The following is a 27,732-nucleotide window of genomic DNA, read 5'->3' as shown; positions in this document are numbered from 1 at the left end:
AGGAGGAGATACACACTGCACACACACACACACACACATTATAATAATAATAATAATGTAAACTTTTATTTACCCACTTTATTGGGTAACTTCTTCCCTGTATTTGGCCCATCCTTAGTCATTAAGGAGCATCTGGGGGTGCAGTGTGTTGCTCAAGGGCACTTCAACATGCAACTATGTGGAGAATGTCACAACGTGACTCACGGTCGGCGTTCTTCATGGACTGCCTCTTCTGGGACGGCTTGGAGATGACTTTGATCATCCGGCTCTGGAACGAACCCACTTCCTGTCTGCTGCCCAGGAAGAGACGCAGCAGCAGGCAGAAGTGCTTCCTCTTGTCCTGGTCGGAGATGAACAGAGACTTGGCCGCCGCGAACATCTGGACGGAGACAAAGGAGGTTAGTGACGTCTGCAGAGAGGTGAGGGGCGTTCAGGGACCACCAGGGGGCGACTCCTCTGGTTGTATAGAATTCTATGCTTCATGTGGTAAAGCTGCATTCTCTCTCCTGACCACCAGGGGGCGACTCCTCTGGTTGTATAGAAGTCTATGCGTCATGTGTTAAAGCTGTATTCTCTCTCCTGACCACCAGGGGGCGACTCCTCTGGTTGTATAGAAGTCTATGATTCATGTGTTAAAGCTGCATTCTCTCTCCTGACCACCAGGGGGCGACTCCTCTGGTTATACAGTCTTTGCTTCACGGATACAACTGGACTGCTGTTGTCTGGAGAGGAATTTAAACGAAGGCCAGTCAGAACCTCCAGATAACTTGTGTCTCCTCATCAAAGGGACTTTGACAGACGTGTGGAGACAGACGGGTGGAGACAGACGTGTGGAGACAGACGGATAGGAGACAGACGGGTGGAGACAGACGGGTGGAGACAGACGGGTAGGAGACAGACGGGTGGAGACAGACGGATAGGAGACAGACGGGTGGAGACAGACGGGTGGAGACAGACGGGTAGGAGACAGACGGGTGGAGACAGACGTGTGGAGACAGACGGATAGGAGACATATGTGTGGAGACAGACGTGTGGAGACAGTCGTGTGGAGACAGACGGGTGGAGACAGACGGATAGGAGACAGACGGGTGGAGACAGACGTGTGGAGACAGACGTGTGGAGACAGACGGGTGGAGACAGATGGATAGGAGACAGACGTGTGGAGACAGACGGGTGGAGACAGACGGATAGGAGACAGACGGGTGGAGACAGATGGATAGGAGACAGACGGGTGGAGACAGATGGATAGGAGACGACGGGTGGAGACAGACGTGTGGAGACAGACGGGTGGAGACAGACGTGTGGAGACAGATGGATAGGAGACAGACGGATAGGAGACAGACGGGTGGAGACAGACGGGTGGAGACAGACGGGTGGAGACAGACGGGTGGAGACAGATGGGTGGAGACAGATGGGTGGAGACAGACGGGTGGAGACAGACGTGTGGAGACAGACGTGTGGAGACAGACGTGTGGAGACAGACATGTGGAGACAGACGTGTGGAGACAGATGGATAGGAGACAGACGTGTGGAGACAGATGGGTGGAGACAGATGGGTGGAGACAGACGGATAGGAGACAGACGGGTGGAGACAGACGGGTGGAGACAGACGGGTAGGAGACAGACGGGTGGAGACAGACGTGTGGAGACAGACGGATAGGAGACATATGTGTGGAGACAGACGTGTGGAGACAGTCGTGTGGAGACAGACGGGTGGAGACAGACGGATAGGAGACAGACGGGTGGAGACAGACGTGTGGAGACAGACGTGTGGAGACAGACGGGTGGAGACAGATGGATAGGAGACAGACGTGTGGAGACAGACGGGTGGAGACAGACGGATAGGAGACAGACGGGTGGAGACAGATGGATAGGAGACAGGAGACAGACGGTGGAGACAGATGGATAGGAGACAGACTGGTGGAGACAGACGTGTGGAGTCAGACGGGTGGAGACAGACGGGTGGAGACAGACGGATAGGAGACAGACGGGTGGAGACAGACGGGTGGAGACAGACGGGTGGAGACAGACGTGTGGAGACAGACGGGTGGAGACAGACGGGTGGAGACAGATGGGTGGAGACAGACGGGTGGAGACAGACGTGTGGAGACAGACGGGTGGAGACAGACGGGTGGAGACAGACGTGTGGAGACAGACATGTGGAGACAGACGTGTGGAGACAGAAGGATAGGAGACAGACGGGTGGAGACAGACGGGTGGAGACAGACGGTGGAGACAGACGGGTGGAGACAGACGGATAGGAGACAGACGGGTGGAGACAGACGGGTGGAGACAGACGGGTGGAGACAGACGTGTGGAGACAGACGGGTGGAGACAGACGGGTGGAGACAGACGTGTGGAGACAGACGGGTGGAGACAGACGGGTGGAGACAGACGGGTGGAGACAGACGGGTGGAGACAGACGGGTGGAGACAGACGGGTGGAGACAGACGTGTGGAGACAGACGGTGGAGACAGACGGGTGGAGACAGACGGGTGGAGACAGACGGGTGGAGACAGACGGGTGGAGACAGACGTGTGGAGACAGACGGGTGGAGACAGACGGGTGGAGACAGACGGGTGGAGACAGACGTGTGGAGACAGACGGGTGGAGACAGACGGGTGGAGACAGACGTGTGGAGACAGACGGGTGGAGACAGACGTGTGGAGACAGACGGGTGGAGACAGACGGGTGGAGACAGATGGGTGGAGACAGACGTGTGGAGACAGACGGGTGGAGACAGACGGATAGGAGACAGATGGGTGGAGACAGATGGATAGGAGACAGACGGGTGGAGACAGACGGGTGGAGACAGACGTGTGGAGACAGACGGGTGGAGACAGACGGATAGGAGACAGACGGGTGGAGACAGACGGTGGAGACAGACGGGTGGAGACAGACGGATGGAGAGACAGACGGTGGAGACAGACGGTTGGAGACAGACGGGTGGAGACAGACGGGTGGAGACAGACGTGTGGAGACAGACGGGTGGAGACAGACGGGTGGAGACAGACGGGTGGAGACAGACGGGTGGAGACAGACGGGTGGGAGACAGACGGGTGGAGACAGACGTGTGGAGACAGACGGGTGGAGACAGACGGGTGGAGACAGACGGGTGGAGACAGACGGGTGGAGACAGACGGTGGAGACAGGCGGGTGGAGACAGACGGGTGGAGACAGACGGGTGGAGACAGACGGGTGGAGACAGACGGGTGGAGACAGAGGTGGAGACAGACGGGTGAGACAGACGGTGGAGACAGACGGTGGAGACAGGCGGGTGGAGACAGACGGTGGAGACAGACGGGTGGAGACAGACGGGTGGAGACAGACGGTGGAGACAGACGGGTGGAGACAGACGGGTGGAGACAGACGGTGGAGACAGACGTGTGGAGACAGACGGGTGGAGACAGACGGGTAGAGACAGACGGGTGGAGACAGATGGGTGGAGACAGACGGGTGGAGACAGACGTGTGGAGACAGACGGGTGGAGACAGACGGATAGGAGACAGACGGGTGGAGACAGACGGGTGGAGACAGACGGGTGGAGACAGACGGGTGGAGACAGACGGGTGGAGACAGACGGATAGGAGACAGATGGGTGGAGACAGATGGATAGGAGACAGATGGGTGGAGACAGACGGATAGGAGACAGACGGGTGGAGACAGACGGGTGGAGACAGACGGGTGGAGACAGACGGATAGGAGACAGACGGGTGGAGACAGACGTGTGGAGACAGACGGGTGGAGACAGACATGTGGAGACAGACAGGTGGAGACAGACGGATAGGAGACAGATGGGTGGAGACAGACGGATAGGAGACAGACGGGTGGAGACAGACGTGTGGAGACAGACGGGTGGAGACAGACGGATAGGAGACAGACGGGTGGAGACAGACGGATAGGAGACAGACGGGTGGAGACAGACGGGTGGAGACAGATGGATAGGAGACAGACGGGTGGAGACAGACGGATAGGAGACAGACGGGTGGAGACAGACGGGTGGAGACAGACGTGTGGAGACAGATGTGGAGACAGACGGTGGAGACAGAGGTGTGGAGACAGACAGGTGGAGACAGACGGGTGAGGAGACAGATGGGGGAGGAGACAGACGGGTGAGGAGACAGACGGGGGAGACAGGCAGGTGAGACAGACGGGTGGAGACAGACGGTGGAGACAGACGGTGGAGACAGACGGATGGAGACAGACGGTGGAGACAGACGGTGGAGACAGACGGGTGGAGACAGACGGTGTGGAGACAGACGGTGGAGACAGACGGGTGGAGACAGACGTGTGGAGACAGACGGGTGGAGACAGACGGGTGGAGACAGACGGGTGGAGACAGACGGGTGGAGACAGACGGGTGGAGACAGACGGGTGGAGACAGACGGGTGGAGACAGACGGGTGGAGACAGGCGGGTGGAGACAGACGGGTGGAGACAGACGGGTGGAGACAGACGTGTGGAGACAGACGGGTGGAGACAGACGGGTGGAGACAGACGGGTGGAGACAGACGGGTGGAGACAGACGGGTGGAGACAGACGGGTGAGGAGACAGACGGGGGAGGAGACAGACGGGGGAGGAGACAGACGGGTGAGGAGACAGACGGGTGAGGAGACAGACGGGGGAGGAGACAGACGGGTGAGGAGACAGACGGGTGAGGAGACAGACGGGTGGAGACAGACGGTGGAGACAGACGGTGGAGACAGACGGTGGAGACAGACGGGTGGAGACAGACGGGTGGAGACAGACGGGGGAGACAGACGGGTGAGGGACAGACGGGGGAGGGACAGACGGGTGGAGGCAGGCAGGTGGAGACAGACTGGTGGAGACAGACTGGTGGAGACAGACAGGTGGAGACAGACGGGTGGAGACAGACGGGTGGAGACAGGCGGGTGGAGACAGACGGGTGGAGACAGACGGTGGAGACAGACGGGTGGAGACAGACGGTGGAGACAGACGGTGGAGACAGACGGGTGGAGACAGACGGGTGGAGACAGACGGGTGGAGACAGACGGGTGGAGACAGGCGGTGGAGACAGACGGTGGAGACAGACGGGTGAGACAGACGGGTGGAGACAGACGGGTGGACCCAGACGTGTGGAGACAGACGGGTGGAGACAGACGGGTGGAGACAGACGGGTGGAGACAGACGGGTGGAGACAGACGGGTGGAGACAGACGGGTGGAGACAGACGGGTGGAGACAGACGGGTGGAGACAGACGTGTGGAGACAGACGGGTGGAGACAGACGGGTGGAGACAGACGGGTGAGACAGACGGGTGGAGACAGACGGTGGAGACAGGCGGGTGGAGACAGACGGGTGGAGACAGGCGGGTGGAGACAGACGGGTGGAGACAGACGGGTGAGACAGAGTGGGAGACAGACGGGTGGAGACAGACGAGTGGAGACAGACGGGTGGAGACAGACGTGTGGAGACAGACGTGTGGAGACAGACGGGTGGAGACAGACGGGTAGAGACAGACGGGTGGAGACAGACGGGTGGAGACAGACGGGTGGAGACAGACGTGTGAGACAGACGGGTGGAGACAGACGGGTGGAGACAGACGGGTGGAGACAGACGGGTGGAGACAGACGAGTGGAGACAGACGGGTGGAGACAGACGAGTGGAGACAGACGGGTGGAGACAGACGAGTGGAGACAGACGTGTGGAGACAGACGGGTGGAGACAGACGGGTAGAGACAGACGGGTGGAGACAGACGAGTGGAGACAGACGGGTGGAGACAGACGAGTGGAGACAGACGGGTGGAGACAGACGGGTGGAGACAGACGGGTGGAGACAGACGGGTGGAGACAGACGAGTGGAGACAGACGGGTGGAGACAGACGGGTGGAGACAGATGGGTGGAGACAGACGGGTGGAGACAGACGGACTTCCACTCACCCGGGAGTCCGGCTGCTCATCGAAGGCCAGCTTGAAGGCGTCGGCCTGAGGCTGAGTGGAGCTGTCCAGACACATGTAGCCACCGAGCCGGTGCACCGCGTCTCCACCGTGGCCGGAGGCTGGGGGGGGGGGGGGGGCAGACTTCTTCAACAAACAGCCGTATTCAAAAAATGTCTCAACACTGGACTATATTTGAGTTCCTTCACCTTTCAGGTGGTCCTGCATGACCCTCCATCCATCACCGCTCAGGTAAACACAAGGAGGCGGGCAGAAGAACCTGAAGGTCACGACACAGGTCACACTTCACCCAATCAAACACCATGACACAGCGTGATGAAGAGCCCCTTTGTGCGTCGACGATGAATGTTCATCACGTCGGAAACGTTGGACTGATCAATCAATCCTTTTCCTCCCGAGCCGATCGAACCTTTTCTCGTTGCCGTAGGACTTCTGGGCGACCTTGGCGTGCAGGATGGTGACGCTCTGGTCGGCGTGAGCTTCTCTTCCCGGTTCTCCCGTTGCTCCCAGTAACTGACACTGGAACTCCAGCTCCAGGCTCCTGATTGGACGAGAATGACATCGGCTCACAAACAACCGGGATGTAACGTCTTTGAGCGTGTGTGTAACGGAGCATTCCTCCTGGTGGCCAACGGTGGAACTGCAATGACATAACTGAACTATTGATCTATTCTGAACCTTCAAACCGTGACGACTGGAAGCATGACATGAACTTCTGCTCTGAATGTGAAGGTGGAGAAGTCTACGGGAGTGTAGCATGCTAGCCAGTCTTGTAATACAACTTGTTACCTGGAGAGGCGATAGTGAGTCACTGGAGCGTCCAGTGGGTCCACTATGAGAGGTCCAGCTTTGTTTATTCAAACCTCCAACGAGAATAAAGACACCACAAAGTCCTGTGTGTTTGACTCTCTCCAAAGTCACTTTATGCTCTTTAACACCATTACAGTCTTGAAATAAGTGTGTGTGTGTCACCAGGTTGCCAACCGAAGTCTAAATGAGACCTTTGCCTCCTGAAAGGTCAGAGGTCAGCAGCTCAGAGCTTCTGGTATTTCACACCGGGAACACAGAATGAACAGAAGAAAGAAAAGAGGGGGAGGAACACACTTTCCCCTCCCGCTCATCTTCTGGTTCAGAGGTCGTCCTGCTGGAAAGTTAAAGGACTACAATCACCTTTAGTTTGACTCAACAGGTGTTGAGACCAGGAGAGGACCAGGTCTCCAGGTGTCTCACTGCCCAGACCAGACAGCAGAGGGGTCAGGACAAACGCAGAGAAAGACTTAGAGATGTTGGTTCTGGCCCCCCTGTGGTCTAAAGTGGTAGTGTTGGTTCTGGCCCCCCTGTGGTCTAAAGTGGTAGTGTTGATTCTGGCGCCCCCTGTGGACTAAAGTGGTAGTGTTGATTCTGGTGCCCCCTGTGGACTAAAGTGGTAGTGTTGGTTCTGCTGCCCCCTGTGGTCTAAAGTGGTAGTGTTGGTTCTGGTGCCCCCTGTGGACTAAAGTGTTAGTGTTGGTTCTGCCCCCTGTGGACTAAAGTGGTAGTGTTGGTTCTGGCGCCCCCTGTGGACTAAAGTGGTAGTGTTGATTCTGGCGCCCCCTGTGGACTAAAGTGGTAGTGTTGGTTCTGCTGCCCCCTGTGGTCTAAAGTGGTAGTGTTGGTTCTGGTGCCCCCTGTGGACTAAAGTGGTAGTGGTGGTTCTGCTGCCCCCTGTGGACTAAAGTGGTAGTGTTGGTTCTGACGCCCCCTGTGGACTAAAGTGGTAGTGTTGGTTCTGGTGCCCCCTGTGGTCTAAAGTGGTAGTGTTGGTTCTGCTGCCCCCTGTGGACTAAAGTGGTAGTGTTGGTTCTGGCGCCCCCTGTGGACTAAAGTGGTAGTGTTGGTTCTGATGCCCCCTGTGGACTAAAGTGGTAGTGGTGGTTCTGATGCCCCCTGTGGACTAAAGTGGTAGTGTTGGTTCTGATGCCCCTTGTGGACTAAAGTGGTAGTGTTGGTTCTGGTGCCCCCTGTGGACTAAAGTGGTAGTGGTGGTTCTGCTGCCCCCTGTGGACTAAAGTGGTAGTGTTGGTTCTGGCACCCCCTGTGGACTAAAGTGGTAGTGTTGGTTCTGATGCCCCCTGTGGACTAAAGTGGTAGTGTTGGTTCTGATGCCCCTTGTGGACTAAAGTGGTAGTGTTGGTTCTGGTGCCCCTGTGGACTAAAGTGGTAGTGTTGGTTCTGATGCCCTTGTGGACTAAAGTGGTAGTGTTGGTTCTGCTGCCCCTGTGGACTAAAGTGGTAGTGTTGGTTCTGCTGCCCTGTGGACTAAAGTGGTAGTGTTGGTTCTGGTGCCCCCCTGTGGACTAAAGTGGTAGTGGTGGTTCTGCTGCCCCCTGTGGACTAAAGTGGTAGTGTTGGTTCTGCTGCCCTGTGGACTAAAGTGGTAGTGTTGGTTCTGATGCCCCTGTGGACTAAAGTGGTAGTGTTGGTTCTGCTGCCCCTGTGGACTAAAGTGGTAGTGTTGGTTCTGCCCCCCTGTGGACTAAAGTGGTAGTGTTGGTTCTGGCGCCCCCTGTGGACTAAAGTGGTAGTGTTGGTTCTGGCGCCCCCTGTGGACTAAAGTGGTAGTGTTGGTTCTGCTGCCCCCTGTGGACTAAAGTGGTAGTGTTGGTTCTGACGCCCCCTGTGGACTAAAGTGGTAGTGTTGGTTCTGGCGCCCCCTGTGGACTAAAGTGGTAGTGTTGGTTCTGGCGCCCCCTGTGGACTAAAGTGGTAGTGTTGGGTCCCTTTAGAACACCTCTCATTTTACTGCAGCAGGTCTGACACTCTGCGCTCTCAGTCCTGGTTCTGGTTCTCTCAGTCCTGGTTCTGGTTCTCCCGTGCCCCCCTTCCCTCCAAAGGGTCCAGCAACACGTTCTGACTCTCCAGCACCGTGGTGTCGGCTCCCAGAGAGGCGCAGCTCTGCTCCTGGAGGAGGAGGAGGAGGGGGAGGAGGAAAAGGAAGAGGAGGAGGAAGAGGAGGTTTTGGTGAACCTGCATGACGTCATCCGACCCGGTGACTCCAATGAGGAGCTTTAAGAAGAACTCTATAGAACCAGACCATTTTCTCTCTGGTGGTCTGTTTACTGATAGAGGTCATATAGAGGACCAGGACTAGACGTAGGTCATATAGAGGAATAGGACTAGACGTGGGTTATATAGAGGACCAGGACTAGACTGAGGACCAAGACAATAGACTGAGGTCATATAGAGGACCAGGACTAGACGTGGGTCATATGGAGGACCAGGACTAGACTGAGGACCAGGACAATAGACTGAGGTCATATAGAGGACCAGGACTAGACGTATAGGTCATATAGAGGACCAGGACTAGACTGAGGACCAGGACAATAGACTGAGGTCATATGTCATATAGAGGACCAGGACTAGACGTATAGGTCATATAGAGGACCAGGACTATAGACTGAGGTCATATAGAGGACCAGGACTAGACGTATAGGTCATATAGAGGACCAGGACAAGACATATAGGTCACATAGAGGACCAGGACTAGACTGAGACTAGTTCAGGAGCAGATAACTCACAGTAACATTAAAGTCAAAGACTCTAAACAGATTTAAGTTCAAACATGTTACGACTTTAACGGGGAAAATAAACTGAAAACAGTTCCATGATGCCGTGTTCCCCACCAAACCTCTCCTAACCTCTCCAACCCTCTCCTAACCTCTCCAAACCTCTCCAACCCTCTCCTAACCTCCCCAACACTCGCCAAACCTCTCCAAACCTCTCCTAACCTCTCCAACCCTCTCCAAACCTCTCCAACCCTCTCCTCACCTCTCCAAACCTCTCCAAGCCTCTCCTAACCTCTCTAAACCTCTCCTAACCTCTCCTAACCTCTCCAAACCTCTCCAACCCTCTCCTCACCTCTCCAAACCTCTCCAAGCCTCTCCAAACCTCTCCTAACCTCTCCAAACCTCTCCAACCCTCTCCTCACCTCTCCAAGCCTCTCCTAACCTCTCCTAACCTCTCCTAACCTCTCCAAGCCTCTCCAAACCTCTCCAAACCTCTCCAACCCTCTCCTCACCTCTCCAACCCTCTCCAAACCTCTCCAAACCTCTCCAACCCTCTCCTCACCTCTCCAAACCTCTCCAAGCCTCTCCAACCCTCTCCAACCCCAACCCTCTCCAAACCTCTCCTAACCTCTCCAAACCTCTCCAAACCTCTCCAACCCTCTCCTCACCTCTCCAAACCTCTCCAAGCCTCTCCAACCCTCTCCAACCCCAACCCTCTCCAAACCTCTCCAAACCTCTCCAACCCTCTCCAACCCTCTCCAAACCTCTCCAACCCTCTCCTAACCTCTCCAAACCTCTCCAACCCTCTCCTAACCTCTCCAACCCTCTCCTAACCTCTCCAAACCTCTCTAAGCCTCTCCTAATCTCTCCAAACCTCTCCTAACCTCTCCAAACCTCTCCTACCCTCTTCAAACCTCTCTAAGCCTCTCCTAACCTCTCCAAACCTCTCCAAACCTCTCCTAACCTCTCCAAACCTCTCCTAACCTCTCCAACGCTCTCCAACCCTCTCTAAACCTCTCCAAACCTCTCCTAACCTCTCCAACCCTCTCCAAACCTCTCCAAGCCTCTCCAAGCCTCTCCTAATCTCTCCAAGCCTCTCCTAACCTCTCCTAACCTCTCCAAACCTCTCCTAAACCTCTCCTAATCTCTCCTAACCTCTCCTAATCTCTCCTAACCTCTCCTAACCTCTCCTAATCTCTCCAACCCTCTCCAAACCTCTCCAAACCTCTCCACCCTCTTCACCCCTCTCCTAACTGGACCCCATCCCCGCTGTTCGGGTTTCAGGAGGCGGGGGTGGGGTCTCTGCCTCCTCCCGTCGGAGTCCCTCCACCTCGGAGGTCACGGAGCGAGAGGCGCAGAGCGGTCCCACCGACCTGAGCGCATTCTCACATCCACGCGCTCATTCCTCGCGACACGTGAGACTCCTGCGTCCGGGATAAAGGACGAGCAGCGCGTGACCTCTCTCACCGGGACACCGTGCGCGCGTAGCGGGACCGTACCTGTCCCATCCGCCGGTCCTCGGAGCGTCGTGTCCGGCCAGCAGCGTCCCCAGGTGAGTGAGCGGGCACAGGGGGGCCGGGTAGGACGGGTCCGCGGGCCCGGAGGCCCCGGGCCGGGCCGGGGCTCCTGCCGGGAGGAGAGGACCTACATTTAATGACATTAGACTACATGATGCCGCGGAGGGATATCTGCGCTGCGCCCGGTCACGTCACAGCTTCTCTTTTTCGTTCTCTGACATCACGTGACGCCAGCTCGTTCATTTAGGAAATATTAATCAACAGAAGCTGCTGGTTCCTCCATGAAGTTCGAGTGAGGAACTTTCTCTAAAACAACTTCTTCATGTTGGAGAAAGTACTGAGAATAAAATGTTTATACATATTATACATATTATACATATTATCATCTCTGATCAGGAAGAAGTTAAAAAGATATTTCTGCACAAGTTTAGAAAAGAGAGAAAGAGATAAAGACAGATAGAGAGAGAGACAGAGAGAGAGAGAAAGAGAGAGAGAGACAGAGAGAGAGAGAGACAGAGAGAGAGAAAGAGAGAGAGAGAGGGATGTATTTTTAAAATAATATGAAAGAATCCAAAGTGAATGATTCATTAGGTGTTTCCATGGTAACAATCAATGATGCTGTGGATCAGCTGATGGAGAGACAGGCATACACACAGGCAGACAGACAGACATACAGACAGACAGGCAGACAGACATACAGTCAGACAGACAGACATACAGTCAGACAGAGAGACATACATACAGTCAGACAGACAGACATACAGTCAGACAGACAGACAGTCAGACAGACAGACAGACATACAGTCAGTCAGACAGTCAGTCAGACAGTCAGACAGGCCATCCTGCAGTGAGACATGGACATCTGGTTCTAATCTGGTCTCTAACAAGAATACCTGTGTGTTCTCAGCTGTCACTCAGTCTGTCTGAACACAGACAGGCTCCTGTATCTGGAACCCTCTTCTCCTTCCCTTCTTCCCTCCTTTCCTCCTTACCTCCTTCCCTCATTTGCTTCCTGTCATGGCCCTGCTGATGTGCCCCCCCCCCCCCTTCTGGACCATGGTCCATGCCGAACATACAGTTTGTCATATACATTGAATGTGTTGTAACTCTGTTCATCTGGTCACATGACATCTATTGTTCATCTAGTCACATGACATCTATTGATCATCTGGTCACATGACATCTATTGTTCATCTGGTCACATGACATCTATTGTTCATCTGGTCACATGACATCTATTGATCATCTGGTCACATGACATCTATTGATCATCTGGTCACATGACATCTATTGTTCATCTGGTCACATGACATCTATTGTTCATCTGGTCACATGACATCTATTGTTCATCTGGTCACATGACATCTATTGTTCATCTAGTCACATGACATCTATTGTTCACCTGGTCACATGACATCTATTGTTCATCTGGTCACATGGCATCTATTGTTCATCTGGTCACATGACATCTATTGATCATCTGGTCACATGACATCTATTGTTCATCTGGTCACATGACATCTATTGTTCATCTGGTCACATGACATCTATTGTTCATCTGGTCACATGACATTTATTGTTCATCTGGTCACATGACATCTATTGTTCATCTGGTCTCATGACATCTATTGTTCATCTAGTCACATGACATCTATTGTTCATCTGGTCACATGACATCTATTGTTCATCTGGTCACATGACATCTATTGTTCATCTGGTCACATGACATCTATTGTTCATCTGTTCTCATGACATCTATTGTTCATCTAGTCACATGACATCTATTGTTCATCTAGTCACATGACCTCTATTGTTCATCTGGTCACATGACATCTATTGTTCACCTGGTCACATGACATCTATTGTTCATCTGGTCACATGACATCTATTGTTCATCTGGTCTCATGACATCTATTGATCATCTGGTCACATGACATCTATTGTTCATCTAGTCACATGACATCTATTGTTCATCTAGTCTCATGGCATCTATTGTTCATCTGGTCACATGACATCTATTGTTCATCTGGTCACATGACATCTATTGTTCATCTAGTCACATGACATCTATTGTTCATCTGGTCACATGACATCTATTGTTCATCTGGTCACATGACATCTATTGTTCATCAGGTCACATGACATCTATTGTTCATCTGGTCACATGACCTCTATTGTTCATCTGGTCACATGACATCTATTGTTCACCTGGTCACATGCCATCTATTGTTCACCTGGTCACATGACATCTATTGTTCACCTGGTCACATGCCATCTATTGTTCACCTGGTCACATGACATCTATTGTTCATCTAGTCACATGACATCTATTGTTCATCTGGTCACATGACATCTATTGTTCATCTAGTCACATGACATCTATTGTTCATCTGGTCACATGACATCTATTGTTCATCTGGTCACATGACATCTATTGTTCATCTGGTCACATGACATCTATTGTTCATCTAGTCACATGACATCTATTGTTCATCTGGTCACATGACATCTATTGTTCATCTGGTCACATGACATCTATTGTTCATCTGGTCACATGACATCTATTGTTCATCTGGTCACATGACATCTATTGTTCATCTGGTCACATGACATCTATTGTTCATCTAGTCACATGACATCTATTGTTCATCTGGTCACATGACATCTATTGTTCATCAGGTCACATGACATCTATTGTTCATCTGGTCACATGACCTCTATTGTTCATCTGGTCACATGACATCTATTGTTCACCTGGTCACATGACATCTATTGTTCATCTGGTCACATGACATCTATTGTTCATCTGGTCTCATGACATCTATTGATCATCTGGTCACATGACATCTATTGTTCATCTAGTCACATGACATCTATTGTTCATCTAGTCTCATGACATCTATTGTTCATCTGGTCACATGACATCTATTGTTCATCTGGTCACATGACATCTATTGTTCATCTAGTCACATGACATCTATTGTTCATCTGGTCACATGACATCTATTGTTCATCTAGTCACATGACATCTATTGTTCATCTGGTCTCATGACATCTATTGTTCATCTGGTCACATGACATCTATTGTTCATCTAGTCACATGACATCTATTGTTCATCTAGTCACATGACATCTAGTGTTCATCTGGTCACATGACATCTATTGTTCATCTGGTCACATGACATCTATTGTTCACCTGGTCACATGACATATATTCTACTGTCCATCCTGGAGAGGGATCCTACTTTATTGCTCTCCTAGTATCATCGTAGTATCACCAACACGCCGTTAGCTCAGCCTGCTAGCTATCGTAGCTCTGAAGATCACGTTTTATCACCCGATGTCTTTTCATCGTCATTTACGAACTTCTCGTTGTTTGCTAACAGTAAAACGATCTTTTCGATCAAAAAGCTTGTCGGTGTAATTCATGGCTCCGGGACATTTTGAGTCTCTCACCTTCGCCTCCGGGACGCATCGTCTCCGCGCCGACGTCCAGCCGGTCCAGCCGGTCCATGGCGTCTCCCCTGACACTAGGAGGCGGAGCTCCTCGATCCCATCGTGGACTTAGAAACCCAAAACAAACAGGAGCAAACTGTTCTGGAGGACTACAACTAGGTCAGCTGTGTTTGTGGGTCTGTCGGCGTGTAAGAGAACCAAACCTGATCCACAACACCCACAGGACGACACAAAGCCTTCATCAACGTCCACCGCCTGGTTAAGTGATGTCACATCTTCCTCATCCTCATCCAGCTCGGTCCAAAAAAGTCTACTGACCAGTGAGACCAGTGAGACCAGTAAGACCAGTGAGACCAGTGAGACCAGTAAGACCAGTGAGACCAGTGAGACCAGTGAGACCAGTAAGACCAGTGAGACCAGTGAGATCAGTAAGACCAGTGAGACTAGTGAGACCAGTAAGACCAGTGAGACCAGTGAGACCAGTGAGACCAGTGAGATCAGTGAGACCAGTGAGATCAGTGAGACGTACAGTAAGAGAGGCTGTATGTGTGTGTGTTAATGTTTGTCCTCCATCCTGGATCTGTTATCTGACCACTGTGTGTGTGTGTGTGTGTATAGGGAGATAATCACCTGTTGCCGGGCGGCAGGTTTCTCACACACACCTTGCTTCTCTCAGTTTGTTTCCTCTCTTCTGATTGGTTCAAAAGGCGACGTGTTTTATTGTTGTGTGAAAAGAAAGTACTAAAAACACCAGTTGTGTGAAATCACACATATGTTTATATATATGTATATATAAATATATATATATATGTATATATTTATATATATATTTATATAAATATATATATATATATAAATATATTTATATAAATATGTATATTTAAATATCTATGTATATATTTATATAAATATGTATATATATATATTTATATATATATATACGGCAGCACCTCCAGGCCTCATATGGACTTGTTAAGCCCCTCCTCCACCACAGGAACCTTGAGAGGAACTCACTGGGCTGGGACAGGGTGTGTGTGTTTGTGTGTGTGCGTTTGCGTGTGTGTGTGTGTGTGTGTGCGTGTGTGTTGGTGTGTGTTGCACGTGCTCAGTAGCAGCATGATGGAGTAGATTGGAGTTCAGTGAGGGAGACAGGAAAAGGGTGTTGGGGGGGCGGAGGGGTACAGGAAGTCATACTGAGGAGTCTTTGTTCCACACCCACACACACACACACACACACACACACACACACACACTGGTTTCTTTTCTTTAAAACCTCCTGACGGATGAACAGGAAATTATGAATGAAACAATATTTGTTTTAGTTCAGAAACAGTTGAACTGGGACGTTTTGTTTGGTAAATACGGTTCAGAAGGTCAACCTGTGAGGTCCCGTCAGGTCAGAGTCCATCCCATAATAATCAGGTCAGAGTCCATCCCATAATAATAACGCCTGAGTTCACCTGGAATATTATTCACAGAGAAACAGAAAGACGGAAAGTATTTGTTTCACAATCCTGAGAAATGTTTTCTGGCTTTGGGACTTCCTGCTGATGAGGGAACCAGCTGAGCCCGGAGCCAATCAGACTGCGTCACGAGAGTGGGCGGAGTCAATAACGCCTGCGGGCGGGGCTTCCCTTCAGACACTCAAACATGAGCTCTTCTGGAATATGATCCATCTCCATAAGAAGAGAGAATCAGCGAATAATAATGACATTAATAATAACAATAATAATGATAATAATAACAATAACATTAATAATAATAATAATAACACTAATAATAATAATAATAACAATAATAATAATAGCAATAATAACAATACTACTAATAACATTAATAATAATAATAACAATACTACTAATAACATTAATAATAACAATAACAATAATTAGAATAATGATAATAATAACAATAATAACATTAATAATAACAATAATAATAATAACAATACAACTAATAACATTAATAATATTAATAATAATAATTCCTCTTCCTGTCTCCGTCCTCACAGGTCAATCCGGTTCCAGCTGCCGTCTGTTGGATGATGATGAAGATGAAGATGACACCGCTGAGTGGCTTCATGCTGATGAGTCTGGCCGTCCTCGCCGCCGCCAGACCCAAAGCAGGTCAGTCTGGGTTCTGGGACCGCTTCAGAGGCTCCTCCTCCCTAAGAGAGACCGGTTAAGAGGCTCCTCCTCCCTCAGAGGGACCGCTTCAGAGGCTCCTCCTCCCTAAGAGGGACCGCTTCAGAGGCTCCTCCTCCCTAAGAGGGACCGGTTCAGAGGCTCCTCCTCCCTAAGAGAGACCGGTTAAGAGGCTCCTCCTCCCTAAGAGAGACCGGTTCAGAGGCTCCTCCTCCCTCAGAGGGACCGCTTCAGAGGCTCCTCCTCCCTAAGAGGGACCGCTTCAGAGGCTCCTCCTCCCTAAGAGGGACCGGTTCAGAGGCTCCTCCTCCCTCAGAGGGACCGGTTCAGAGGCTCCTCCTCCCCAAGAGGGACCGGTTCAGAGGCTCCTCCTCCCTAAGAGGGACCGGTTCAGAGGCTCCTCCTCCCCAAGAGGGACCAGTTCAGAGGCTCCTCCTCCCTCAGAGGGACCGGTTCAGAGGCTCCTCCTCCCTCAGAGGGACCGCTTCAGAGGCTCCTCCTCCATAAGAGAGACCGGTTCAGAGGCTCCTCCTCCCTAAGAGGGACCGGTTCAGAGGCTCCGCCTCCCTCAGAGGGACACATATGAGCCTTCTGGACGTTTGTGTTCAGGGGTTCAGCCGTCGTCATGGAAACATCTGGCAACAACATTTATTAAAGAATAAAGCAGATGTTGTTTTATTGGTTCTCGTGTCGCCAGAACAACACGTCTGTCCGTCACATCGATGTAGTCCTGTATTTCACACTGAGCTGGTCTTCCTCTCCGGTTCCCCCTCCCGCCAGGTCCGGAGCAGAAGTGCCAGTCCGGCCCGGTGGACCTGGTCTTCCTCATCGACAGCTCGCGCAGCGTCCGGCCGCACGAGTTCGAGACCATGAGGAAGTTCATGATCGACATCCTCAGCACGCTGGACATCGGCCTCAACGCCACCCGGGTGGGCGTGGTCCAGTACTCCAGCCAGGTACTGGGACCAGGTCTTCATCCCGTCCTGTTCTGTGTACCTGATGATGATGATGGTGATGATGATGATGTTTGGTCTGCAGGTCCGCAGTGAGTTCTCCCTGAAGAGCCACGCCCACCTGGAGGCCATGGTGACGGGCATCAACCAGATCGTGCCCCTGGCTCAGGGAACCATGACCGGGCTCGCCATCCGATACGTGATGAGCGCCGCCTTCATCCCCGAGGAGGGGGACCGGCCCAAGGTAAGGCGGCGCCCGCCGACCCGGCTCGTCCCCGGTCCCGGTTCGGGTCCTCGGACTCGTTTGCGATCCAGAAAGGTCCGGAACGCTCGATCCAGACCGCGTTCCTGGAGACCCTTTCATCGTAGATTCTGATTGAAAGCGGAAGTTCTGGTTTTGTTCGGCAACCCTGGGATTCAAACCCCCCGCGGCCGAAGGTAGCGCGGCAACCGGTCCCGGGGTTCAGTTCCTCGGACTCGTTAGCGATCCAGAAAGGTCCCGAACGAGAACCCCATCCCAACCGCGTCCCTCCTGGAGACCCTTTCATCGGAGATTCTGATGGAATGTAGAAGTTCTGGTTTTGTTGGCCCCCCCCCCCCCGCCCCACCTCACCTCCGATCCGGAACCCTCTTCTCGTCCCTCCAGGTGCCCAACGTGGTCGTGATCGTGACGGACGGCCGCCCTCAGGACCGCGTGGCGGAGGTGGCGGCCGAGGCCCGGGAGAAGGGCGTGGAGATCTACGCCGTGGGCGTGGCCAGGGCCGACATGGCGTCGCTGAGGGCCATGGCGTCCCCGCCCTTCGAGGACCACGTCTTCCTGGTGGAGTCCTTCGACCTCATCCACCAGTTCGGGCTGCAGTTCCAGGACAAGCTCTGCGGTGAGACCAGAACCGTGAGACCAGAACCGTGAGACCAGAACCGTGAGACCAGAACCGTGAGACCAGAACCCCCGCCGGTCGTCCTGCAGGGACAAGGCCAGCTGGAAGTTCAGGCTGGATCTTCAGGACTTCTGGAATGTGAAGACTTCCAGGAGCAGAGAGACGGGCCTGAGGGGGGCCGGCGTCGGCCGGGCGCCGGCGGGTCTTTTATTAGTCCCAACACTCGGCCCTTTGTGCCTCCAACACAACGATCCTCATAACCTCCACCAAGCCTCTCAGAGGGGGGCGGTCCACCGCCGCTGATACCCTAGACCCCAGAGAGAGAGAGAGAGGGGGGGGAGGGGAGAGGGAGAGAGAGGGGGAGAGAGAGGGGGAGAGGGAGAGAGGGGAGAGAGAGAGAGACGGGGGAGAGGGAGAGAGAGAGAGACGGGGGAGAGGGGGGGGGGAGAGGGAGAGAGAGGGAGAGAGAGAGAGAGAGAGAGAGAGAGGGGGGGGGGAGAGAGAGAGAGGGAGAGAGAGGGGGGGAGAGGGAAGAAGATGAAAGAATAAATAACCACACTCTGAAACTTCATGACGTCACATGATCATGTCTTCAATCCCTAATTATAGTTCAATGCAGTAATACATGCCCCCCCCCCCCTGTGCCTGCAGGTGTGGACCTGTGTCTGGAGGCGGAGCCTAGCTGCGAGCACCTGTGTGAGAGCTCCCCAGGCTCCTTCCACTGCCTCTGTCTGCCCGGCTATGCTCTGAGGGCCGACGGCAGGACCTGTGCAGGTAACCCAGAGGCCACGCCCCCCCACCAATCAGGAACCACGTGGGGAGAGAGGGGAGGGGCGGGGGGAGACAGCTGAGACCACTTTAGTACTGTTTTACTGTTTCCCTTGTTGGCACATTTGCACCTTTTGAACGGCCTAGAATCAGCTGTTAGAGGCCCCTAGTGGAAGGTTCAGGTACTGCAGGAATAAGGAGAATCTAATTCATCCTGACAGGAAACCAGGAACGAAAGCCAATAAACTCACACGATCAATGATGAATAAGGTGGTTATGCAATAATGCATGTGTGTGTGTGTGTGTGTGTCTGTGTGTGTCTGTCTGTGTGTGTGTGTGTGTCTGTGTGTGTGTGTGTGTGTGTCTGTGTGTGTGTGTGTGTGTCTGTGTGTCTGTGTGTGTGTGTGTGTGTGTGTCTGTCTGTGTGTGTGTGTCTGTGTGTGTCTGTGTGTGTGTGTGTGTGTGTGTTACAGCCATCGACCTGTGTATTGAGGGGAAACACGACTGTGAGCAGATCTGCATCAGCTCTCCGGGCGTCTTCAGCTGCGACTGCAACAAAGGGTTCAAACTGAAGGAAGACAAGAAGACCTGCGCAGGTAGAGACACACACACACACACATATACACACACACACCTGACCCCCCTCTCCAGTGATAGACTACTGCTCCTTCGGGAATCACACCTGTGACCATCAGTGTGTCAGCGAGCTCAACGGCTTCAGCTGCCGCTGCCGCCGCGGTTACCGGCTGCTGGACGACGGCAGGAGCTGCCGGGGTGAGTGCCAGAGGTCACGACAGGAGAGTGTGCGTGTCCTTAACACGCACACACACTCATGAACTGAATGTGTGTGTGTCACAGCCATCGACCTGTGTGTTGAGGGGAAACACGACTGTGAGCAGATCTGCATCAGCTCTCCGGGCGTCTTCAGCTGCGACTGCAACAAAGGGTTCAAACTGAACCGGGACAAGAAGACCTGCGCAGGTTCTCTCTGGTTCCGAAGTCACTTCCTGTTGTTGTTGTTGTTGTTGTTGTTGTCATGTTGTCGTGTTGTCATGCAGAGCTGCAGGATGAAGTGAGGACCACCAGGTGTTTGACTCACATGACTTCTGTGAGAAAACTGGGTTTCAGTCCAATTGTCACAAGATCACCTCCTAACTTCCTCCGTCTGAGACTCCTGGGTCTCGGGTGACCCTGGTGAACTTCCCTGAAGTGGAACCGGTACCGTTTCATCACGTTCACGTGGCACACTCTAGTCCTTCGCCTGCAGTCTGGAGTTTGAACCACGTAATTTGTCTCACTGAGCTTCCTCTCCACAACACAAGGACCGGAACACCTAGTGGAGAGAGCAGAACCAGGTACAGTCAAAAGAATCAGAACTCTGCCACCTGGCAGAGGCCGATGGGTGACCGCTCCGTGGTCAGATCTCTTCATCATTGCCTGGGAGGAGGTCAGGGCCTCCCTATCTAGAGACCGAGCTAGGTGGAGATGCTCTTTGAGCTTGTGGACGTTGTCCGGAATACTTCGGAGCTTCTTCTTGAGTGTGACCAGTTGATCTTTAAGAACCTTCGGAGGAGCCCTCACTTCATGTCATAAACCAATTCAGCAGCACTGAAACCTGGGGACTCCTGTACAGCTTCGCTGGTAGAGAACATGACTAGTGGGACCCCGTCATCCCAATCCCTCTGATTCATGACAGAGGTTCCGTAACATTGACTTCATGGCCAAGAGAAGTCTTTCCAGTGCACCTTGGCTTTCTGGACGGTAAGGACGAGACGTGACATGTTTAATATCCAACGTTCCAAGTGCCTGGGCAAAGGCTTTGGATTTGAAGTTGGTGCCTCGATCGGTTTGAACTACCTTTGGTCGACCAAACAATGAAAATCATTTGCCCAGAGCCTTTGTGATAACTGGAGCAGTTCTCCTTCGTAGGGGGTCGGCCTCGGGGAACCTAGTGGAGGCACACATGACAGTCTTAGTCTTTGGCAACGACCCAACAACATCCACAATCATCCTTCCAAACGGCTTTACATTGCCAGAATAGGGCAGAGGGGCGAATCACTCGACACACATGACAAGTACGACAATGACTAACGACGTCAGATTTGAGTCATGGCCAAAATAAATGTCGGAGGACTCGTTCATACGGTTGAGTGATCCCCACGTGTCCTGACCATGTGACCATGAGCTAAAGACAGTACAGAACGACAGGATGAAGGCACTACAACCTGGTAAGTCTCACTCCAATCCACCTCTGAGGCTCCACGAGTCCAGCGACGCACTAACGGGCCATCATCAAAAAAGGAGGACATGAGCTTTTTCTTGGCCAAGAACAGAGGAATTACATTTGACGAGTGTGACGTCTGCTCTTTGGGCTGCAATGTCTCTGGTGGCCGGCAGTTCTAGACCCTCTGGACTGGTGAGAAAAGACCCAGTGTCATCAGCAGGCTGGACCTCAGGCTGACTTTTGGGCCTTAGGAAACTGCTCTGTGACCAGAAAAGAGTCAGACAAGTAAAGACCATGTTTCTGTCAGGAAGTCCCTCGGCCATGTCCTCAGGCCGGTCGAGTAATTCAGGCACTAGCACAACTGGGCTTCCTCAAGTTGTTTCCCAAGATGAAGTCCAGCCCTCTAGTGGGCAATGCTGGTGACACAGCAACTAGAACCCACTGAACATGAATGCTCTGCAAAGGGCCGGCATGAAGCTCATGCCAACACCTTGAACAGCTGCACTCGAGGGACACGAGGAGACGGACGACAACGGTAACATGTCTTCCCGAATAATCGATCGGGACCCTCGCGGGTCCCTCAGTATCTCTACTGGCCGATTGGTTCTCAGGTTTGAAGTGAAGATAAACACCAGTGAACGTTGTACAGTGTGTGTCCAGTGTGTGTGTAGTGTGTGTCCAGTGTGTGTCCAGTGTGTGTACAGTGTGTGTCCAGTGTGTGTCCAGTGTGTGTACAGTGTGTGTCCAGTGTGTCCAGTGTGTGTCCAGTGTGTGTCCAGTGTGTGTCCAGTGTGTGTTGAGTGTGTGTCCAGTGTGTGTCCAGTGTGTGTCCAGTGTGTGTCCAGTGTGTGTTGAGTGTGTGTCCAGTGTGTGTCCAGTGTGTGTTGAGTGTGTGTCCAGTGTGTGTCCAGTGTGTGTACAGTGTGTGTCCAGTGTGTGTCCAGTGTGTGTCCAGTGTGTGTACAGTGTGTGTCCAGTGTGTGTCCAGTGTGTGTGTAGTGTGTGTACAGTGTGTGTCCAGTGTGTGTACAGTGTGTGTCCAGTGTGTGTCCAGTGTGTGTACAGTGTGTGTCCAGTGTGTGTCCAGTGTGTGTACAGTGTGTGTCCAGTGTGTGTACAGTGTGTGTCCAGTGTGTGTACAGTGTGTGTCCAGTGTGTGTCCAGTGTGTGTACAGTGTGTGTCCAGTGTGTGTCGAGTGTGTGTCCAGTGTGTGTCCAGTGTGTGTCGAGTGTGTGTCCAGTGTGTCCAGTGTGTGTAGTGTGTGTCCAGTGTGTCCAGTGTGTGTAGTGTGTGTAGTGTGTGTAGTGTGTGTCCAGTGTGTGTTCAGTGTGTGTACAGTGTGTGTGTGTAGTGTGTGTCCAGTGTGTGTGTAGTGTGTGTACAGTGTGTGTCCAGTGTGTGTCCAGTGTGTGTCCAGTGTGTGTACAGTGTGTGTCCAGTGTGTGTACAGTGTGTGTCCAGTGTGTCCAGTGTGTGTCCAGTGTGTGTCCAGTGTGTGTCCAGTGTGTGTCCAGTGTGTGTGTGTGTGTGTCCAGTGTGTGTCCAGTGTGTGTCCAGTGTGTGTCCAGTGTGTCCAGTGTGTGTCCAGTGTGTGTGTGTGTGTGTGTGTGTGTGTGTGTGTGTCCTGAGTGTGTGTGTGTAGTGTGTAGTGTGTCCTGAGTGTGTGTAGTGTGTCCTGAGTGTGTGTGTGTAGTGTGTGTAGTGTGTGTCCTGAGTGTGTGTGTGTGTAGTGTGTGTGTGTGTGTGTGTGTGTCCTGAGTGTGTGTAGTGTGTAGTGTGTGTCCTGAGTGTGTGTAGTGTGTGTGTGTGTGTCCTGAGTGTGTGTAGTGTGTGTAGTGTGTCCTGTGTGTGTGTGTGTGTGTGTGTAGTGTGTGTGTAGTGTGTGTAGTGTGTGTGTGTGTGTGTGTGTGTGTGTGTGTGTGTAGTGTGTGTAGTGTGTGTAGTGTGTGTAGTGTGTGTCCAGTGTGTGTAGTGTGTGTAGTGTGTGTAGTGTGTCCAGTGTGTGTAGTGTGTGTAGTGTGTCCAGTGTGTGTCCAGTGTGTGTAGTGTGTGTAGTGTGTCCAGTGTGTGTAGTGTGTGTAGTGTGTAGTGTGTCCAGTGTGTGTAGTGTGTGTGTGTAGTGTGTCCAGTGTGTGTAGTGTGTCCAGTGTGTGTAGTGTGTGTCGTGTCCAGTGAGTTGTGTTTGTGTGTCTGCAGACATGCAGCCGTGCAGCACCGTGCAGCACGGCTGTGAGCACCAGTGTGTGAGCACCCCGGGGTCGTACTACTGCGTCTGCCCAGAGGGGGCGCTGCTGCAGGACGACGGCCGGAGCTGCGGCAGTGAGTCCAACACGGCTTCATGAAACTCACCAACGGAACACATTAAAAAATGATGTCTGCGAATTAAAAACACAAGTTAACACAAGTTGTTTCTTTCAGCCTGTAAGTCGGCCAACATCGACCTGGTGCTCGTGATCGACGGCTCCAAGAGCGTTCGCCCTCACAACTTTGAGCTGGTCAAGAAGTTCGTGAACCAGGTGAGACGTCCCAAACTCATTGTGTGTAAACCAACAGGCACATGTTCATGACAACCTCATCTTGTCTCTGCAATAACCAATCTGAATCACCAGCTGGAGTGCTAACATGCTAACATGCAGCAGATTAATGAACTGTATCAGTCACACAAACCCAAACAAGAGACAACCACTGGTTCTGGAGAGTGAAGTCTGCATTCTCTCTTCTGACCACCAGGGGGCGACTCCTCTGGTTGTATAGAAGTCTATGCGTCATGTGTTAAAGCTGCATTCTCTCTTCTGACCACCAGGGGGCGACTCCTCTGGTTGTATAGAAGTCTATGCGTCATGTGTTAAAGCTGCATTCTCTCTTCTGACCGCCAGGGGGCCACTCCTCTGGTTGTATAGAAGTCTATGCTTCATGTGTTAAAGCTGCATTCTCTCCTGACCACCAGGGGGCTCCTCTGGTTGTATAGAAGTCTATGCTTCATGTGTTAAAGCTGCATTCTCTCTCCTGACCACCAGGGGGCGACTCCTCTGGTTGTATAGAAGTCTATGCTTCATGTGTTAAAGCTGCATTCTCTCTTCTGACCACCAGGGGGCGACTCCTCTGGTTGTATAGAAGTCTATGCGTCATGTGTTAAAGCTGCATTCTCTCTTCTGACCGCCAGGGGGCCACTCCTCTGGTTGTATAGAAGTCTATGCTTCATGTGTTAAAGCTGCATTCTCTCCTGACCACCAGGGGGCTCCTCTGGTTGTATAGAAGTCTATGCTTCATGTGTTAAAGCTGCATTCTCTCTCCTGACCACCAGGGGCGACTCCTCTGGTTGTATAGAAGTCTATGCTTCATGTGTTAAAGCTGCATTCTCCCTCCTGACCACCAGGGGGCGACTCCTCTGGTTGTATAGAAGTCTATGCGTCATGTGTTAAAGCTGCATTCTCTCTTCTGACCACCAGGGGGCGACTCCTCTGGTTGTATAGAAGTCTATGCTTCATGTGTTAAAGTTGCATTCTCTCTCCTGACCACCAGGGGGCGACTCCTCTGGTTGTATAGAAGTCTATGCGTCATGTGTTGAAGCTGCATTCTCTCTCCTGACCTCCAGGTGGTGGATTCTCTGGACGTGTCGGCTCAGGGCACCAGAGTGGGTCTGGTTCAGTACTCCAGCCGGGTCCGGACAGAGTTCCCTCTCAACATGTACCACACCGCTGCCGAAATCAAAGCTGCCGTTATGAAGGTGGAGCTGGTTTGTTTTTTGTCTCTTTCATATCATCAGTCCAGGCAGTCGGCTCCTGTTAGAGGACCAAACAGTCCAAACCCTAATAGTGACGTGGATCCTGCAGCGGTCAGCGCTCTCAGCCAAAGTGAAAGACGAGCCAACACTTACCTGCTGTCCTGGTTTAGGTGGACTACATGGAGAAAGGCACCATGACGGGTCTGGCCCTGAAACACATGCTGGAGACCAGCTTCTTAGAGTCCGAGGGCGCTCGACCCTCAAGCCGCAACATCCCTCGGATCGGACTGGTCTTCACTGACGGACGCTCGCAGGACGACATCACGGAGTTCGCCAAGAAGGCCAAGGAAGCCGGTAAGACTCAGGACCAGGTCTACGGTCTGTCTTCTGCAGGCCCCTGATACAGGTGTGTGTGTGTTTGCAGGTATCACCATGTACGCGGTGGGGGTTGGGAAAGCGGTGGAGGACGAGCTTCGTGAGATCGCGTCAGAGCCTGTGGAGAAACATTTCTACTACACCACCGACTTCACCGCCATCAGCACCATCGCTGAGAACCTCAAACTCAACGTGTGCCCAGGTATCAGACCTGGGATGGAACTACTTTACCCCCCCCCCCCCCCCAGAGCTCCTGGATATCTAGTTTACTTTGTACTTCTCATTGGCTGTAGTCATATTAGCACGATGCTAAAAATACCGCTTATGTCAACAATATGATACTATTTGATATTTATATTTAATATCATACACATTATTTTATTAGACAGCCCTATTTATGTGGATATAATACTCACACTGACATTTGTCAGTATGCCATGATGTCATGATGGCTCTTTGGCTCCATCTGCCGACAGAAGGACAAAGGTTGTAAATCAGAGGTTGAACCTTTGAGCACACTGCAGCATTGTGTCACATTATACGATGAACTCATTCCTGCTTCTGAAAGACAGCATGTGTTGAATGATTTGTTTCTGGTGTTTCTGCAGCGGAGAGTCAGGGAGAGATCGAGGTGAAGGATCCGTGTGACTGTGAGAGTCTGGTGGAGTTCCAGCAGGCCACCATGAGCAGCATGGAGCAGCTCACACAGAAACATATCCTTCTTTTAAAGTCTTCATTCAAACACAGAGAAATCAATATTGTCATGGTTAATGAAAATGAATCATTAATATTTCTGTTTAGATAATCCCGAATCTCTCGAGTTTGAACAAGAGCGCCCCAAACTCCTCAGGTTTTATCAGGAGCACCCCAAACTCCTCAGGTTTTATCAGGAGCACCCTGAACTCCTCCAGTTATACCAAATGCCTTCCGAATTCCTCGGGTTTGAAGAAGAGCGCCCCGAACTTTAGGAGCGCTCTGAAAGCCTTAAGTTGAATAAAGTTGAACTCAGACCAGAGGGTGTTAATGTGGTAACTTTGCTGAGACACGTGGAGTCATGAGACTTTACCAACAGTAGTCACAGGACCTGAAAACATCACGGGTATTTTAGTTTTCTACATGAGATTTCAAATTCATTTAAAGAGTACGACAATCTGCTGGGTTTCATACAACTCATGGTTTGTATTATTAATACTCATTCTGTGAGTTTAAAAAAAGAATCAAACTGTAAACATGATCAGATATGAATCATAACAGGATTAAACATCTTCCTTAATCAAGTGTCTACTATCAGTGATGACGGCTCGTCTGGAGCAGCTGGAGAACCAGCTTCTCTCCAGGAAGTGATCCCATCTTCATCACATCGAGGTAACGGGCGAGATGCGACAGAAGAAGAGGAGCAGAGTGATGAAGAAGAAACCAACGGGCTAAACAAAGTTGTCCTTTGACACAAAACCTGTGTGGCCTTCCGTCGGTTCTTCAGGAGGACCTTTAATACAGGATCACGACATAAAACACGACCATTGAGGATGAATCCAGGCGATTGTATAGACCTGGTGTTATTGGCCCGTTATGCAGCTGTTGTAACAGTCACAGTATATGTATAAATGTAATCTATGTACTGTAGATATTATCAAACATAAACACAGCGTTTTCATCTCACTCAGCATCGGCGCTCTGTTGTCCTTGGTCTCTGCTGTCGTTTAATGTGATGTATTTATAGCAGATGGTTTGGTTTTCTACTCCAGAATAGAACAATCAAATACTAAATAAAAAAGTGTTGCTGCCACTCATGATATGAGCTTTTATATAAACTCCTGGCGTCTGATTGAAGAGGAACGCATTTAGATCTCAAACAAAAAGGGAAGTAAAGCTGTTTATTCACCACTGAGGTCACTGCGGCTTCCCTCGCATAAATCTGATCTTGTTCTCCACTCTGCACTTTTATAGATTTAGACCTGAACACGTCTGAGTATTATTAAAATGACCTTCATCTCCTGAGCAGTCAGCCAGTAACATTACACCGGAGGAAACGAGAGGCCCGAAAACTATGAATAATCTGGTTTCTCTCGGGTAGTTTTGTAGAATCAAAACTAAAAGAACACGTAAACGTCTTTATATATGAACGCCTGTATGTTTTTGTATATTTTATAACATCTGTACCTTTTTGTATTTTTCTGATGAATCTGTGTCTTACAGCACAGACAGCAATAAAAGAGTCAACTTCTCCCC

At 51.6% G+C, this 27,732-nt stretch overlaps 1 protein-coding gene across 1 annotated transcript; it reads left to right on the top strand.

The window, feature by feature from the left end:
* Positions 1-213: 213 nt before the first annotated feature.
* Positions 214-27,728, top strand: matn4 (matrilin 4). The gene is made up of 16 exons (XM_056436933.1): positions 214-398; positions 16,448-16,562; positions 17,361-17,536; positions 17,619-17,777; positions 18,180-18,411; positions 19,063-19,185; positions 19,653-19,775; positions 19,831-19,953; positions 20,038-20,160; positions 23,601-23,723; positions 23,823-23,920; positions 25,000-25,131; positions 25,299-25,482; positions 25,553-25,705; positions 26,112-26,216; positions 26,789-27,728. The coding sequence occupies exons 1-16, from the start codon at positions 219-221 to the stop codon at positions 26,845-26,847; spliced, it is 2,208 nt and encodes a 735-aa protein (XP_056292908.1). The 5' UTR covers positions 214-218; the 3' UTR covers positions 26,848-27,728.
* Positions 27,729-27,732: the final 4 nt, after the last annotated feature.

The sequence above is a fragment of the Pseudoliparis swirei genome, chromosome 18 (genome assembly GCF_029220125.1).
Source record: "Pseudoliparis swirei isolate HS2019 ecotype Mariana Trench chromosome 18, NWPU_hadal_v1, whole genome shotgun sequence".
In the NCBI taxonomy this organism is placed as follows: domain Eukaryota; kingdom Metazoa; phylum Chordata; class Actinopteri; order Perciformes; family Liparidae; genus Pseudoliparis; species Pseudoliparis swirei.
The sequence above is the reverse complement of the archived record's forward strand: the minus strand, read 5'-3'. Positions and strand labels throughout refer to the sequence as shown.